This window comes from Schistocerca serialis, chromosome 2 (genome assembly GCF_023864345.2).
Source record: "Schistocerca serialis cubense isolate TAMUIC-IGC-003099 chromosome 2, iqSchSeri2.2, whole genome shotgun sequence".
Taxonomy (NCBI): Eukaryota; Metazoa; Arthropoda; class Insecta; order Orthoptera; family Acrididae; genus Schistocerca; species Schistocerca serialis.
The window spans coordinates 603,099,908-603,118,839 of NC_064639.1; the positions used below are offsets into that span (position 1 = coordinate 603,099,908).

General features: G+C 38.9%; 1 protein-coding gene across 3 annotated transcripts in view; it reads right to left on the reverse strand.

The window, feature by feature from the left end:
- LOC126457646 (cilia- and flagella-associated protein 300-like) overlaps nt 1–18,932 on the reverse strand; it is a 152,963-nt gene that overhangs the window by 51,445 nt on the left and 82,586 nt on the right. For all 3 annotated transcript variants that reach the window (XM_050094121.1, XM_050094120.1, XM_050094122.1), the window contains one exon: nt 7,110–7,282. In XM_050094121.1, coding sequence (XP_049950078.1) covers nt 7,110–7,282 — 173 coding nt within the window. The remainder of the gene's footprint in view (nt 1–7,109; nt 7,283–18,932) is intronic.

The window sequence follows — 18,932 nt, forward strand, 5'->3', positions numbered from 1 at the left end:
TTTTGGTCTGGCACACATTTGAAGTCTGCAAGGAAGTTTCATATTAGCACACCCTCTACTGCAGAGTGTAAATTTCATTATGGAAACTGATGCTTTTGGTCAACACTGGGTACTTCATGCAAGTCATGACGAGCAGTATTTGTCTGGGTTGCCTCCTGGTGGGCACTAAAAATGCACTGTTGCTTAGGTACAAGGGAAGATCAGAAAGTAGTGCACAATAATTTTATTACCAAGAAGTTTAATACGTAAAAAACAAAAAACTCACAAAGGAACTTACAACTGTTACCTACTCTTCTACATAGTCACCAACATTCTCAACACACTTCTCCCATTGTGGTACCAGTTTCAATATGCCCTGTTCATAGAATCCCATTTGATTGAAGTATAGCCATCTGCAGACTGCTGATTTCACTTCTGCTCTGTCAAAAAGCATTGACCAGCCAGGAGTTTCTTCATGAGACCAAACAGATAAAAGTCTGATGAAGCAAGGTCTGAACTATATTGTCACAGAAGAAACTGAGTAGTGCTGTGGTGTAGTGGTTATGATGCTAAACTGTTGCATGGACGGTCATGAGATCAAAACTCACCTGGACTGTACAATTTTAATTTCCATATTTGGTTTGGGTACATTCTAGAAGTATAAACAAATATCAAGAATCATTGTACTCAAATGTTCTGTAGCTGTATATATACTGTATGTGTTAATGGCCAGAGGCAGTTTGCTCCACACTCTTGTATGTGCAAGTGCTGAATAAACCTTTGTTAAGTGAAGTTAGTGTTCATCATTCATCTAATCGCAACTTCTTCTACATACAAGATGGTGGATGCTGGAGCACCTCCCACCCGAATCGGGTGATTTTCTCAAGAACCAGAGCAGCAACTTGGGGGTGAATATTGTCATGAAGTAGTTTGACACTGTCAGCATTGACGTTGTGGTGTTTGTTGTGAAGGACAAGATGCAACTTAACCAAAGTTTTAATGGAGGCTGCAGCATTCACAGTGTTCCTGTGTTCACCAAAGTCACACCATTTATATCCCAGAACACTGTCACAAGCACTTTCCTGGCACTTTGAGTCACTTTGAATTTTTTTCATATTGGAAAACCAGCATGTTTCCAGTCCATAGAGGCCTGTTTGGTTCTGGGCGTGCTGTAATATTCCCATGACTCACCACAAGTGATGATTGCTTTGAGAAAGTCATGCCCTTCTGTTGTGCAATGCATTACATGAGCCAAGCTTGTCAACATCTGGGAAATGTTTTTATACAGTATGTACAATTTATCTGAAGACATCAAAATATCTTGAAAACTACACATCAGATTGAAAAAATTTACAGTTCAAATTTGTTTGTGTCGATGGGCAACATACAATGATGCGGAATTTGGCTGCCCCCGCACCCTATGTGTTGGGGTGCAGAGGGGGAGGAGAGGAAGTTTGAAACTTCAATGGGAACCCTCATTTTTTATTTCAGATTTAGATTCTATGAACAAAAATACATAAGTTTTCTCTGAAATTTTTTTTTCATTTCATGACAGATGATGCTGTAGTCAGAAAAATCAAAATAAGTAGAAAATTGTATGTTTCAAAAGGTTATCCAATGACACTTTAATTAACCCCCCCCTCCCCCCAATCTCCATACTGTGAGGGTAAGAGAGTCAATTTTTCTTAACTTTTAATGGGAAACCCCATTCTCAACATTATTTTCCTCTGACCCATCAAAAGTTGTAAAATAATTGCCTGCCCTGTGTCATTGGATAGATTGTTGAAACACAATTTTCTTCCCATTTTGATTTTTCCAATTACAGTGCCATCTGCCACTTAACAAAAAAAACATTTCAGCTAATACTTATGTATTGTTTCCATAGAACCCAAATAAAACTTGGGGGTTCCCGTTTAAGATTTCAAAGTTGCCCCCTGCCCCAAGACACAGGGTGTGATGGGGATTTGAGTTTGGTATCACTAGATGTCCCCCTCCAAGATGAACAGATTTTTATTATAATTTTTTTATGTGTCCAGTGTACTGTTTTTGACATATTTCGATGCCTTCAGATGAATTGAACAGCCTGTATATACATTTTCATTTTCATTGGCATAATTAGAATTAAGAACATTATTTTGGAAAATTTGAATCCTCAATAACTGCTAGCAGATTATTGGAATGTGAAACACTGTCATTAATATTTATGCAAAGGCTGTTAAGATTTCATAAATTAGGTATGTAAGTGCCTTCAGTATTAGCTGTATGTATCAGCTCCTCAGTACATTTTTTGTCAATCATTTGATAAACAGCTTTCCATATTTCTCGTATTTTCTATACACATAAACTGGGCCAATCAATATCTGTACGCATTTTTTTAGCTTTAAAAATAATTTTTCTCAAAAAATTCTCTCCTACTGTTTGAAGTAATTGCAAAATGGACTGGTGTTTGTAGTTTTCCTTATGTACAAAGGACACGGTGGACCTACAGTAAGTTTATATATCAACTATGAGCCACAGTTAACTTTTTTGATAAAAAAGCTTAAGACAAAACAGTGTTACTAGATGGTCATGGTCTGATTTATTGTCAACACTACTAATGCGGTTTACTTGTTTCCTAGCAGTGCTTTAATGCAACAGTATGAATGTTATGGTACCGTATATTTTTGTTGGTTATGTTGCCATTTGCATACAGGACACCTATTAATTTGGCCACTAGAACTAGATCTGAGTTATGGTACACCCTGGGTAGAAAAATTATAAAAATTGATAAACTAATAAAGAGATTCTGAAAAGTTGTAAGGCAGCCACACAAGAAAATTTATTAGGTAAATCACTTTGAGGAACAAGTTAAAACTACCTAAACAACACTTGCTCAAAGAGTTGAGTTGAAGAGCAAAAGTTCAACATTTTGTGTGTTGTCACCTGCATTATAAAGATAAATCATTAGCAAAATTATGAGGTACCTTCCCTGTTGCAAACTGAGTGCACTCACACAAAATGTGCATATTAACACATGTACACCACAAGCACTGCAAATGGTGGATATTCTTACAATAGGTTGAAACCATACATCAAACGGCAATATTTTACCTGAAGAAATGTTAGTAGCACTTAATTTCACCTCTCTGGCTAGACAGGGCGATGAGACTGTTGGATACTAAGTTATATGACTACAGTTTGTTTTCCCTCACTTCCATTCACATCTCTCAATGATGCATGATGATTATCCTGGCCACAGGGCTACAGCAGGTGATTTTGTTTTTCGAAACTGTAACTATTGTAAATGTCTCTTTGGCTGCTGCATCTTCCAGTTTATAAACATGTGTCATTGATCCAATACCCTCAAAATTGCATACATATCCCTCCACATCATGAACCAAACTTGTTGAGTGGGCATATTCTGAGAAAATGACTGGGACAAATCAATTAGCATAAACATCATCTCCCAGCTTACACTCATCAATATACCCAGTATGTAATTGTGATGCCTGCATCATTGGTTAAAATTTTGTTTGAAAAATGAAATCACTAGCAGTATTTTGTCAGTCTGTTGTAAATCTAAATTAACTTTGGGCCTCTGAGCGTTCAGGGTGGCAGCTGATTCCATTCTTGTATAATGACTGAAAGTGGCTCCACACCAAGTACTGCAAAGTCTTGCTTCGCATTTTTTTGCACTTGGGCAGCTGGTGAAAGTGATGGATGAGTGACTGACCAGATGGTGTTTAGGATCAGACAAGAACCTCTATGCTTGATGCACCATGAGAAATCACTGTCAAATGGACAGATATTACAGAGGTGAGCCTATACTGGCTGCTTAATCATGGACATAAAGCCAAAGTGTTAACAATGAGGATGCTCCCCTGAGAGACATATTCTGCCACTCAAAACTGTCTTAGAGAATTTCCCATCATGATATCTGTAGTAGTTAAAAAACAAGAAGAAACACAAAAAGATGAGAAGAAATGCCTGAAGTTCCCAATAATGAAGTTTTCCTGCAATATTATGCCTTCAAGTCGTATTGTAGACCTTCTCAAGATTTTTTTTTAAATAAATAAATAAATAAATAGCCTACTTAATGATTCCTCAATAGGATAGCCTCCATATAATTATGCCCAGCAGGAGAAAATTGTCAATGGTGGTGAGATACAATATGTGATCAAAAGTATCCAGACACCTGGCTGAAAATTACTTACAAGTTTGTGGCACCCTCCATCAGTAATGCTGGAATTCAATATGGTGTTGGCCCACCCTTAGCCTTGATGACAGCTTCCACTTTCGCAGGCATAAGTTCAATCACATGCTGGAAGGTTTCTTGGGGAATGGCAACCCATTTTTCATGGAGTGCTGCACTGAGGAGAGGTATCAATGTTGGTCAGTGAGGCCTGGCATGAAGTCGGCATTTCAAAACATCCCAAAGGTGTTCTATAGGATTCAGGTCAGGACTATGTGCAGGCCAGTCCATTACAGGGATGTTATTGTCATGTAACCACTCCACCACAGGCTGTGCATTACGAACAGGTGCTCGATCATGTTGGAAGATGCAATTGCCTTTCCCGAATTGCTCTTCAACAGTGGGAAGCAAGAAGGTGCTTAAAACATCAATATAGGCCTGTGCTGTGATAGTGCCACACTAAACATGGGGTGCAAGCCCCCTCCATGAAAACATGATCACACCATAACACCGCCACCTCCGAATTTTACTGTTAGCACTACACATGCTGTCAGATGACATTAACCAGGCATTCGCCACACCCACACACTGCCATCGGATGTTGTGTACCGTGATTCGTCTCTCCACACAACATTTTTCCAATGTTTATGCACCTTACACCAAGCGAGGCATTGTTTGGCATTTACTAGGTGATTTGTGGCTTATGAGCAGCCTCTTGACCATTAAATCCAAGTTTTCTCACTTCCCACCTAACTGTCATAGTACTTGCAGTTGATCCTGATGCAGTTTGGAATTCCTGTGTGATGGTCTGAATAGATGTCTGCCTATTACACATTATGACACTCTTCAACTGTCGGCGGTCTCTGTCAGTCAACAGACAAGGTCGACCTGTACGCTTTTGTGCTGTACGTGTCCCTTCATGTTTCCACTTCACTATCATATCAGAAACAGTGGACCTAGGGATGTTTAGGAGTGTGGAAATCTTGCATACAGACTATTGACACAAGTGACACCCAATCACTTGACCATGTTCAAAGTCTGTGAGTTCTGCAGAGCACCACATACTGCTCTCTCACGATGTCTAATCACTACTGAGGTCCCTGATATGGGGTACCTGGCAGCAGGTGACAGCACAATGCACCTAATATGAAAATGTATGGTTTTGGGGGTCTCTGGATACTTTTGATCACATAGTGTATCTCGTGAACCCACAATGGACTGCTAAGGAGCTGTCTGAATTAAAGAACCCAGCCACAATCGTAGTTCCCAATTATTCAATCTAAGGTCTTTCACAGACAGTTAATAATGGCAACACTACAACAACCACTGCAGCATTTATAGTCTTTCCCTAATTCTGGGTACATTTTTTGTAATCTACATCAAAGGAAATGAGATACTGCTCAATACTCCTATCTGGCACACTTTGAATTGAATTGCTTATTTCTAAAAGGGGACAACTCATGATTGATAAATTATTCATGAGAGGGAATAGTTATTCCACACCAACTGTTTAACAACTTAATGCAATTTTATTTCTGCAGTATGGAACCATTAATTTTCTGGACTGTGTAGGGCTAATATCACCATGTCTGAAAAATAGCTGTAGCTGATATCATGATTCTTAACATCTGATGTTCTCTCTTTACACTAATAAAAGAAGCAAATGTATTCTAATACATTTATTTCAATTATATAATAGTAAGTGTGGTGTCACCGCCAGACACCACACTTGCTAGGTGGTAGTTTTAAATCGGCCGCGGTCCATTAGTACATGTCGGACCCGCGTGTCGCCACTGTGTGATCGCAGACCGAGCGCCACCACAAGGCAGGTCTCGAGATACGGGAGAGCACTCGCCCCAGTTGTACGGACGACTTTGCTAGCGACTACACTGACGAAGCCTCGCTCCTTTGCCGAGCAGATACTTAGAATAGCCTTCAGCTAAGTCAATGGCTATGACCTAGCAAGGCGCCCATTAGTAACATTGCATGTATCTAAAGAGTCTCACTTGTATCGCCACAATCTCCAGATGTACCAAAAGGATGGATTAAAGTTAAGTATTACAGAAGCTACGTACTTTTCTTTATAGCAATCATTACGTATCCTGTTTCAGACCTCACGCACCCTCTTTGGCTTAGCGCGTGCCTTTCGGCTTCCTCTCATTGTGTCTAGGCTGTCTTGTCTAGACACAACAGTAAGAACATATAATTAATTAATGGTAGTATTTCTGGCACAATAAATGTAATATAAAGTAAATATCTCTGCTCTGGGCATACTATCACACAGAAAAATGCATTACTTCCATATGTAATCATGTAATGAAGCATGTGTAAAAGATATCCAAATAACTTACAATTTCTCAATGCTTTTCAACCAAAATCACTGATTATGTTTAGGTTAGCATACAACTCTTCAATGTTCACAAAACTGTACCAAGTTCATACAAAATGAATAAAAAATGATCGTGCACTTGTTGACAAAACTGTCTTAAGTTTATACAAAAATAATACAAAACATCTTAAGAAGATGATTGACCACTTGTCCACAACTCTAGGCTGCTCATCTTAATGTTATCTGTGGACTAGTTAGTCAGAGTTTGCAACAAAATCCACTGACTGGTCCAGCATGACTCCAGGAGTGCCACACATTTATTTCTTAGACATAATGATTCTTGGAGTTGTCCCATACTAGAAACTATTATAACAATTTGATATTTCACTCTGGTCTCTACAAGTGGAAAGGCAATGATGATGTCCAGTTTTGGTTCCAATCAATCCATCTATGTCTCAATAAACCAAAACTGACAAAATCTGCATTTCCAATTTTGAAGCCATTATCGTCTTTCAGCAGTGATCCAGTTATATATTTACTGCTTTAAATAAATTAATCCTTGATCCAAAAGCAACCTACCTGCTGCTGCTGCAGTACAAAGAGAATATAGCTTTTCAGATGGTAACATACCTTAGCAGATCTTTGTATATTAACTTCGTTGTTTCCAAGTAGGGATTTATGTTATCTTCATATTGGCACCATTTTCCTCCAAGACAGAGATGCTTAAAGATCTGGAAAATAAACTGTTCCCGGTCCTGTTCAGAAAATATATCATAATTTTCACTTTCACTATCCAGAAGTACCTGAAATTGAATGATTCTAAATCAACAGGTCTCACCATATACCATTATATTTAAATACATAAACTATGAGTAAAATTTGTAGACTACAGGCAATAAAATTAATTTTGCTAGAATAATATTATGTGCTTCTCTTTTTCACTCTACAGTAGAATTTTAAGAATCTCTACATTAGAAACATGAGAATTCTGGCTCTTTGTTCAGCTTTTGCAAGTAAATTATAACTTACAATTATGAGTCAAAACATTATGGCCACTGCCTACCACAAGACTGAAAGCCAGCTAGTGATGATGCAGGTACTTAACATGATAAAGAAAGTATGTAAGTGGAGCAGAGATGAACAAGGAATCATTCTAGCTATGGAATGGGCTGCAAATTGGGAAACGCCCTGTCATGAACAACTTTTGACAAAGGACTAATTGGCATGACCCAGTGCCTGGAAACTAGCATCTCAGAAATGGTGAAACTGACCAGCTGCTTGCATCCCTCTGTTGTGAGCATCCACTGAAAGTGCTTGGAGGACTGTGAAACCACAAGGAGGCAATGAGGTGTTGGACACCCACGCCTTATCACAGAGCATGGAGGCTGGAGGACTGCCTGCTCTGTAAAGCAGGATGGCCAGTGAGTGGTGGCAGATCTGATGACAGAATAAAATGCTGGTGTAGGCACAAGTGTACACAGAGTACACGATTCAGCATACAATTTTGAACATGAGCATCCGCAACAGACAGTCCCTACATAGTTCCATGCTGACCCAATGATATCACCAATTACAATTTCACTAAACACAGTTATCACCAAGTCTGGACCCTGGATCAATAGAAAAGACGTCATGTTGTTAGATGTATTGCATTTGTTATTACATTAGTTCAATGGTCTTGTTTTGATATGCAATCCTAGAGGTAAACAGGTGCTCAAAAATGCATGGATGCAGACCTGTAAAACAGTTTCAGTCAGGACTGTGGTAGTATCTACTAACTACAGGGACCATGATAGTTGAGGACTATGAGAACTTTACAACACACCACTCACATCCTTTCATGTTTATCTCTTCCGTGATGGCAATGGCATCTTCCAACAGGAAAACTATCCATATCACAAGACCAGAATCATACTACAGCAGTTTCAGGAGCTTGATAGTGAGTTCACAATGATATCTTGGTACCAAATTTGCCTGATCAAGGGGACTGATGACCACAGATGTTTAGTCCCATAGTGCTCAGAGCCATTTGAACCATTTGCCTGATCAGAAACACGTTAGTACACTACTGGGTGCCAGCTTCTCACCCACAAACCACTGGAGTTTGCAGCATGTGTGATACCTGTGCATGCACATCTGGTGCCACATATTTCTGGAAACCTACCAATGACTTGTCAAATTCAGGCCTCACGGAATAGCTGCTGCATTGAATTTCAGAGAGTGAGCAACACAGTATAAAGCTCAGGGTCATAATATTTTGGCTCATTAATGTATACATCACACACAAATTATATACAACAAAACTACATTTTTCAATTAAAAGCTGGGCCATTTCATACCAAGCTCTCTTGAGCAATGTTATGACCATAAAGAGTGGAATCAATATAAACACTTAGTGTAAAGTGGAGGTGTTGATTCATAGATAGACACACAAACAAAAACTGGAACACTGTAGTTCAACTTAAAAGCTTTAATTCTCCTTCAGAGCATGTATGCAAGTGTGCACTCATATGTGAGCGTGCGTGCATGTGTGTGTGCGCGTGACAACAATGTTCTGGCACTTTGGCATGACTGCAGTGAGGGTCGAAGCAGGAGAACTGTACTAGAAAGAGGGTGGGTAAGGGAGTGGTGAAAGGGTGAAAGGAAGGGAAGAGTAAGAGCTAGGGAAGGGGTGGACTTGGTGGTAGGAACACAGCATTAGAGAGAGATAGTTCTAGTGCAGGCAAAGGTAGCAGCATTTTGGACTGATGAAAGAGGATACAAGGATTAGGAGTGGAGAAACAGGATAGAATAGATGAGATTGCTGAAAAACTCAAGCTGATGATGATTGGGGAAGTTACAACAAGGTTAGAAATGGGTGAAGAATAGGAAATAATGGAGGTCAAGGTCATGGGAACTCTAGAACTAAAGGATGTATTGACAGAAAGCATTCACTTATGAAATCAGAAGCAGGATTTGAGAGGTAGTTTCCAGATGGCAGATGTCTTGAAACAACCTTTCATCCAGATAGACAGCTGATGCTGGTGTTCCCAACATCAAAAATTATGCTAAGGTTGCAGAGAAGTGGTGCATGATGTAGTTTCCTTCACATGTGGTGTTGCCAGTGTTAGGCTATAATATGCCTGTGACAGGATGGGAATACAATATGCTAGGTGAGTGCATGGGACAGGTCTTGCAGCACTCCAACAGATATGATGCACATGGCAAGGGGATTGAAGTAGGAGACAGATAAGGGCAAACCAAACATTTTGCAGGCTGAGAGGACAGGAAACATGCTTGGGTGAAGCAGTGGGTTTCACGTTGAGATAATAAATGCATTCAGCAAATTTTTTTGTGAGCACTGCAAGTGGAGGACATCAAGTCTTACATAAATTACTTACGAATCGATGAGAGGGCATTTTAGTATTTGCTCAGTAAAGTGGCTCCTCATATTACAAAACAGAATACTCCGTTCAGAAATGCTATATATGCTGAAGACAGGCTCACCATAACACTGCAATTTCTTGCCACTGGAGATGCTCCTCTAGCTAACAATACAGCACTCAATATCACAGTGCACATTAAGCAAAATAATTCAAGAAACATTTGAAATGAGTTAGAAAGCACTGAAAGAGTAATATCTGAAAATAAATGTTTAGTACACTATATGGGCATTAACAACTATTTTTATTTTTGAATAATATAATTAATGGAATTAGTGTTCCAACAACTAAAAAATTAAAAAAAAGTGTGAAACAGATGAAGCACTTTTTAACTTGTGGCATCCAGAGTTCAAAAATAGACAAAGTAGAGTAATTCTTTCTTCTCTATTTTGGTTAACTGAAAAGCTGCCTGGATATTTCCAGGTGTAGAGGTGGATGGGTATAGCTGTGATTGTGGATTTGAAGTCACTTGCAGTATATCCCACCTGCCCATCAGCACACGATTAATAACATACCTTGTGCCCCCTACTCACCCCAACCTGAGTGAAAGCAAGGTTATAAAAAGAGTTGAAGGAACACACCACCTAAACAAATTTACAAACACACTTCAGACATCAAATAGCCATAGTGTTGCCAGTGCTTCAAGCGGTTACCTTTCACGTTGCAGGGAACAGAAGACAAATGACTTTTATGGTCAAAACTATGGCAAAGTCCTAGATTTGATCATATTTCTTTGACAAAAGGCAAGATTTGATGAAGTTTCCTATTATGCTATCATATTTATTTGAGAAAAATATTTGACATACCAACTTTGACAAAGAAATACATAAGTGTAATACTGGCCTTAGGAATGTGGGAGGGTGTGGTACTGGAGATCTGCTTGTGGATGAAGATTAGGTGGCAGCATCTGACTGTGAAGACATTCATTAGACTTTCTGCATACTTGGCATAGGACCTGTCATTTCTGTATATACGCTATAAATGGATGGTGACTTTGTACAGAAGATACTTTTTGGTGCAGAAGGGGTGGCTGCTAGCAAAGTTTGTGACTGATGAGTTTGATAGAGAAGAAGGTTTTACAGATTTATCAGAGAGTTAGAGCCTTATGTCCAGGAAAGTGGCATACTGAGTTCAAGAAGACCAGGTGATACTGACAGCAGAATCCTGCAGAGGAATGAGAGCAGAACTCTTGGTCTTGGGTCCAGATCATGAACATTATCAACAAAACTGATTACATGAGGTGCTTAGGAACTTGGATGGCTATGAAGGATACCTTTATGTGCATGAGAGTGTAATGTTGTACCACAGATTTGTTTGTATGTCTTTCAACCAAATGAGAAATAGTTTAGGGTAGAATTAAAACTTGTCATCAGTATAAGAGGGATGTGGTGAGTTTGTAATCAGAACAATGTTGATGTGGCTAACATTTTATAGAGCAAAGGCCATAACACAGAAGGTGTCGATGTGTAGGGAGGCAACATCAACAGCAAAAAGCAAGGAGATGGGTAGTAAATGGGTAGAAATTGCAGACAGAATGTTGCAAACTGGCTGCCTCCCTCTGGGCTGCTGCTACCCAACCATCCACCCTTCTTTCTCTCTCCTTCCCGCCTTCCTCTTCCTCTAAGCATCCCACCTGACACTACCCTACCAGAACCAGTACACCTGCCGAAAAGTATCATTGGAACTGTTAGTTCAGGTGGCACCATGCAGGGGCATGTGAAGAGAGGAGGAGAGAGGAGGAGAGAGGGGGAGAGGGAGAGCGGACGAGAGAGAGAGAGAGAGCGAGAGAGAGAGAGAGAGAGAGAGAGAGAGTGGAATTACTCTAGCTTGTCAAAGGATAACTCTGAAAGCTAGCAAGTTTTCTTTCTTTTGTGTGTGCCTATTGAGAACTCAATGATTCTGCTTTTTGGTGGGTGATCTTCTTTAATCCAAAAGTATTTACAAAATATAAAATTATTTGGTGACTGGAGCTAATTTTGATAATGTGGCTGTAAGGATAAACAATGAGTGCTCCAATCTCACAGAAAATTACTTCTGATACTGATTCGATGTGTAAAAAACATAAACAGCTTCATATTGAAATTTAAATTTCACCAGTATTATTCCAGCAAATTTGCCATTCAAATATGGCCTGACTGTTTGGTCATATGTTAACAGAGAAATTATCCAAACTAATAATACACTATAATACTTTTGAACAAATAATGTGAATGTCTAGTCATTATACATTAACAGCAATGACAGGAGTTGTTTCAGTGGATGTGATATGCAGCAGTCAGCACAAAAGCATAACAAAATTCTGGTAAGGAAGGGGTCACAGTAATAATTCATCAACCGCACCTAGAAAACTGTGTGAATGGGCGTTTTTTGATTATTGCAGATAAATTACAATAAAAATTCCCAAAAGCAAATTTAACCCCTACAAAATAATCATGCATTAAGTACAATGATGTTACTACCTCCCACAGACTATGAAATCAGTAAAACTGCACAAAACTAACAAAATCAGTAGACTTAGATGAAGCACCAATGTGTGTGCTGAAACAATGCATACAGATTATGCAAGGGTCCTTAATAAACATCATAAATGAATCACTTACATCAGGAAAGTTTCCAGAGTATATAAAACAGGCAAGAGTTTTGCCTCTGCAACAGGAAGGTAATGCACAAGACACAGAAAACCACTGACCTATTTCCCTGCTGTCATCATTCTCAAAAATTATTAAATCAATTATGAAAGACAGATTATCTATTACCTTCCAAGTGAATCACAGTTTGGTTCCCAAACTGGTAAAAGTCAAGAATCAGTTAAAGCAAAATTCTCAAAAATGGTATTTGCTGTTATTGACAAAAATGAGTGTGTCACAGGTATATTTTAGATATTCTTAGGCTTTTGACGTTATTGACCATAAGATTCTACTAAATCAGCTGGAATCACTAGGAATAAGAGGCTTAGCTAATGACTAGTTCCAATCATATCTAGCAGGCAGGGTACAAAGGGTAGAGGTACACATACCACAAATAAGGTCACACTTTTAGTGAACCACCTATCAGAACCAAATCACATTAATACAGGAGTTCCTCACAGTAGTATATTAGGACCAACACTGTTTCAGACATACATCAATGACTTTTCAATATTGTTAGTCATGAAGAACAAATTTTCTTTGCTGATGACAGCATTATCATAGTCACTGAGAAAACAAGAGACCTCTTTACAGACAAGTCATGAAGAACAAATTTTCTTTGCTGATGACAGCATTATCATAGTCACTGAGAAAACAAGAGACCTCTTTACAGAGAAGGCAAATGAAACCCTTAAGGAAGTTTACAACTGGCCAATAAGTAATGAAGTGACATTGATAAGGAAAACAAATATCACAAATTTCAGTTTGAAAAAGGAAAATGATATTTTTAAATAAAATGTAGCTAACACTTCTGTAGAATGTGTAACAAGCACAAAATTTCTAAGAATGAATATCGATTCTCAGTTAAAGTGGTGTGAACACATAATACCTCCAAACAGAATGTCATCACCATGTTATGCCCTTAGAGTCTTGTCATCAGGGTGTAACGGCCAGTGCCTTTCAGTTACATACTATTCATATGTATACTCAGGACTTAGCTATGGAATTCTTTTGTCGACAACAAGTGCACAAAACATGAAAAGAGGTTTCAAGCTACAGAAAAGGGCTATAACAATAATAACCACAGGCAATAGTCAAGCTCATTTTAAAGACATGATCACAACACTGGGGATTTTCACTGTACCACTTACTACTAGTACATTTACTACTCAGTTGTGCACATCAAAAACAAAATTGATAATTACATTACTACACAAACAGCTCTGTCCATTAACATGGAACAAAATCTAGACTGAACTAACATTTAACAAGAATGAATAAACATAAAACTCAAAACTGCATTTTCTATCAAGAACTAAAAGTGTACAATAAAAGAGGACATTGGAGAATTTGCTAAAACACACTTATTTAAAAAGAAAATTAAAAAGTATCTCTTAAGCAATACATTCTATACACTGATGATCTCTTTAGATAACACACTGTAGTGGTTTAATAATAAATGTAATGCAAATAATAACAAAGATAATAAAACATTTAACATTTCATGTAATATTTTCACACTGTATTTTTTCCTTCTTTTTTTTCCTTTTCTGGGAAACCATACTCTCAAACACATGCAGTGTATGATGCTAACACCTCATGGTCTTTCTGCGCTAAGCATGCCAATCATTAAGGAGGGATGCTGACTTATTTTTCAGGCTAGCAAATGGAAAGTCATGGTACATAAAATGGAAACTTAACATCGACACTACGGCCCTGACATCAGCTGATAGTGTGTGTAATGTCACATTTTGAAATAATGTGTGTTTAGCATGTGTTGTGTGTGCAGTGACTGAGAGAGAGAAATGAATGAACATTAGTAAATGAATGAATATTAGTAAATGCCTTCTTTCCAAACCAGGATTGTACACTAGCAATAAACTGAATGAGATAGCACAGTGTTAAACAGACTGATCTTGTATTCAGGAGGGTGGTGGCTTGAATCTTCACCTGGCTATCATGATTCGGTTTTCTGCAGTGATGCATGTGCGTACTTTCAAAAGATTACATGCACAACAGTGCTGTGTTGTCTGCATAGGGCAAATAAGCCTTGTGTGCGTGCATGTGTGTGTGTGTGTGTGTGTGTGTGTGTGTGTGTGGGTATGTGACAGAGAGAGAGAGAGAGAGAGAGAGAGAGAGAGAGAGAGAGAGAGAGAGATATCACTGTCAGAGCTTGCCATGGACTCCAGTCTACTTAAGGCTACCTGAGTGAGTACTGCGACAACTCTTTGTTTATGTAACTGGTTCCTTCTGAATGTTACTTAGGTACTGTGCTCAAGTAGTTAATGCTTCCATGGAATAAAGTTGTGATCAGTCTACTGGTCTTGTTGTACTTATGCCTAATGATAACACATTTGGCAATGAGTGTGGTCATGTTCTGCGTGCATATTTCTACTCTGGTTTGTCCTCCATTTCTTCTCACAGTGGCTGAGGGTGTTACAGGGCACATTTTATATCAGTTGGTTGAACAGGAAGAATCATTTACCAAGGCATTGCGTCACCAATCATAGGCACTAGACAATCAAACTCAGGTACTTCAATCAGTAGCTTCTGTTTTGTCTAGTTGGCATGCTCTTCAGCCTCTGTTGCCTGCGGCTTTACACTCTGCAGCCATTGTGGCTTCTCTGCCTCCATTTTCTACATACTATGAGTCCACTGAGGAATGTGACACACATGAGAAACGTCTGCTACAACTCTTTCAAGCTTTTGGGGTTCCTGATATTATTTTATGTAGTGCCTTGTTCCTTTCATGGATATGTCCAAGTATCAGTGACAATGACATGGTTGTGCCAACAGTGATTACCAAAGTACAAAGGACAACTAAAACAAGCATGAAGATATATATGTCCAGTAAACCAGATAAAACCAGTAGATATGTCAATGAGTAACTTGTAAGTTTCAGCACAGGGCACAAGCATGTAGAGGAATTCTCACTTAAGTTTAAAAGAATAGTTGACCGCACATTGGATAGATATGTACCCTTAGAACAGTTCATAATGGGAGGGAACCAACTTGGTATACAGTCACTGTAAAGCAACTTCTAAGAAACAGAGATTACTGCACAATATGTGTAGAACAAAGCATGGCGCTATAGATGGAGAGATGCTGAATGAAATGCATTTGGCTATCAGGAGAAAAATGCGTGATGCCTTCAATGATGACCATAGCAGAATATTGTCAAATAATATTTCACAAAATCCAAAGAAATACTGTTCATATATAAATGCTGTTAGTGGCACTAAAGTTAGTGTTTAGCCCCTATTGAATGAGACAGGAACTGAAATTGAGGGTGGTAAAGCAAAAGTGTAACTCCATTTTCATATAGTCCTTTACAAAGAAAACCCAGGAGAATTGCTCCAATTTAATCTTCATACATCTGAAAAGATGAATGAAATAAGTATTAGTGTCAGTGGTGTTGAGAAACAGCTGAAACTGTAAAACTGAACAAAGTTCCAGGCCCCGATGGAATTCCTGTGAGATGTTATACTGAATTTGCAGCTGAAATAGGCCGTCTTCTAACTATAATCTATCATAGATCCCTCAAACAAAAGACCATGCCCAGTTCTTGGAAAAAGGCACAGGTCATACCTGTCTACAAGAAGGATAGTAGAAGTGATCCACAAAACCACTATCCAATATCCTTGACACTGAATTGATATAGAATCTTAGAACATATTCTGAGCCCAAACATAATGAGGTATCTTGAACAGAATGACTTCCTCAATGCCAACCAGCATAGAATTTGAAAACACTGATCATGTGAAACCCAACTTATACTTTTCTCACAACTTACTGAAAGCTTTGGATCAAGGTAACCAGATAGATGCAGTGTTTCTTAATTTCTGAAAAGCATTTGACTCAGTACCACACCTAATACATTTATTGTCAAAAATAGGATCATCTGGGGTATCAAGTGAAATTTTTGACTGGATTGAGCACATTTTTGGTCGGGAGGACACAGCATGTCATCTTAGATGGAGAGTAATCGTCAGATGTGGAAGTAATATCAGGTGTGCCCCAGGGAAGTGTGTTGGGACACTTACTGTTCTAGTTGATATTAGTGACCTTATAGACAATATTAATAGTAAAATCAGGCTTTTTGCAGTTGATGCAGTTATCTATAATCAAGTAATATCTGAAAAGAGCTGCATAAATATTCAATCAGGTCTTGATAAGATTTCAACCTGGAGTGGAGATTGGCAACTTGCTCTAAATGTTCAGAAATGTAAAATTGTGCACTTTACAAAACGAAAAAATGTAGTATCCTATAGCTATAATGTCTGCGAGTCACTGTTGGAATTGGGCAACTCATACAAATACTGGATGTAACACTTTGTGGGGATATGAAATAGAATGATCACTTATGTTCAGTCATGGCTAAAGCAGGTGATAGACTTCAGTTCATTAGTAGAATACTGGGGAAGTGCAATCAGTTTACAAAAGAGATTGGTTAAAAATCACTTGTGTGACCCATCTTATAATATTGCTCCAGTGTATGGGACCCATACCAGATAGGACTAACAGGGTATATTGAATGTATACAGAAAAGGGCAGCACGAATGGTCACTGGTTTGTTTAACCATGGTAGAGTGTCACAGAGATACTGAAGGAACTGAAATGGCAGATTCTTGAAGACAGGTGTAAACAATCCCGAGAAAGCCTATTAACAAAGTTTCAAGAACTGGCTTTAAATGATTACTGTACTAATATGCTACAACCCACCATGTATTGCTCACACATGGATCTTGAGGATAAGATTAGAATAATTACTGCATGCACAGATGCATCAAACAATCATTCCTCCCATGCTCCATATGTAAATGGAACAGGAAGAAAACCTAATAAATGGTACAATGGGATGTACCCTCTGCCATGCACCTCATTGTAGTTTGCAGAGTATGGATGTAGATGCAGATGGAGATGGAGAATGTATCAAGTCCTGTGTCAACTCACTCCTTTGCAACATCAGTCTACTTTAACATTTGACCAAATGTGTGAACTTCTTTCAAAAAAGTACTACTGTAAGCACACCCTGTGTTGTGTTTTACCACTGTATGAAACAACCACATTGATACTATTGAGCATGGGTGCCTGAACTCCGTGGGTTAAGCCATCATTGTCATTCTGTGTCCGAGATGCATAAAGAGCTGTATGCCGATCAGATGGTGAGAGATGCTATCATTCATTTAGCTCTGAATAGTGAGATGCAAGAATGTGCTATCTAGTGTGAAAATCCATCCCTCTCCAAGGTTTTAGCTATTGCACAGTCATTTGAGGTGTTGCAAGCTGCAGGTAACCAAACTGAAACTTGGTGTGAGGTATCAGCAATTCAACCCTCTGCTCCACACCAAGCTCCTGATAGTTCACAGGGAGAAGACATGGCTGTGGTGGCCCACATGTGATCCCAATGTCAAGGTGGCTGGCCTCACTCCCAGGAGCAGTCCGCAAAAAAAAGTAAGCAGGCCAGTAAACAACAATGTATGCATTCCACACTCCCATCCTGCCCTTATTGTTTCATTAATTATGACCACTCAGACTACCCAAAAAGCTGGGCTACCTGTCATAATTGCAACAAAAGTGTCACATTGCTTTGTTTGTAATGCACAAATCCAGCACAACAATACTGATGTGGATATGGATGTAAACATTGCATTGGCTATTTCTGTTGTGCCAAACAAGCTTTTCATTGATGTTAAGGTTCTTTGTGAAGTCTTCCACATGCAAGCGGATACAAGAGCTGTGGTAACCTTGATGAACTCAAAAACTTATATGGGCTCTGGGGCTCCCCTCTGCTTCTCCCTGTGTCGTGAAAGTTAGTAAACAGAGTATTCCTATTCTCAACCAGTTCTCTGCCCCAGTGACCTACAAGTCAGTAGTCTGGTCACCTACATTTCTTGTTGTAGATAATGCATGTGTGGAGAATCTATTTGGATTAGATGCTTTTAAGTTGTTTGGTTTTACCCTTTCAGATGAAATGGATTTAGTGTCTGAACAAGCTGTATACATAGTTAGATCCATTGGTGTTCTGAGTTGTGCTCTTTGTTCTCTCATAGGTTGGGGTATGCCAACAGTTTTCAAGCACACATTGTCATGAAGCCTTTTGCTTGGCCTCATTTTTTCTGGGCCTGTCTGGTTCCAGTAGCATTCAGGGAACAAGTCAAAGATAAATTAGATCACCTTATGGAATCTGGCATTGTTCAGCCTACTGCATCAAGTGAATGGTCTACCCACTCAGTTATAGTAAAGAAACCACCAGGCCAGTTACATCTCTGTGGCAATTTCAGTGTTTCTGTGAATGCAAAATCCATTGTGGATACATACCTGATACTGCATCCGGACGAATTCTTTGAAAAGTTATGAGGTGGTGAACATTTCTCAAAAATTGACCTGTCAGATGTCAGATG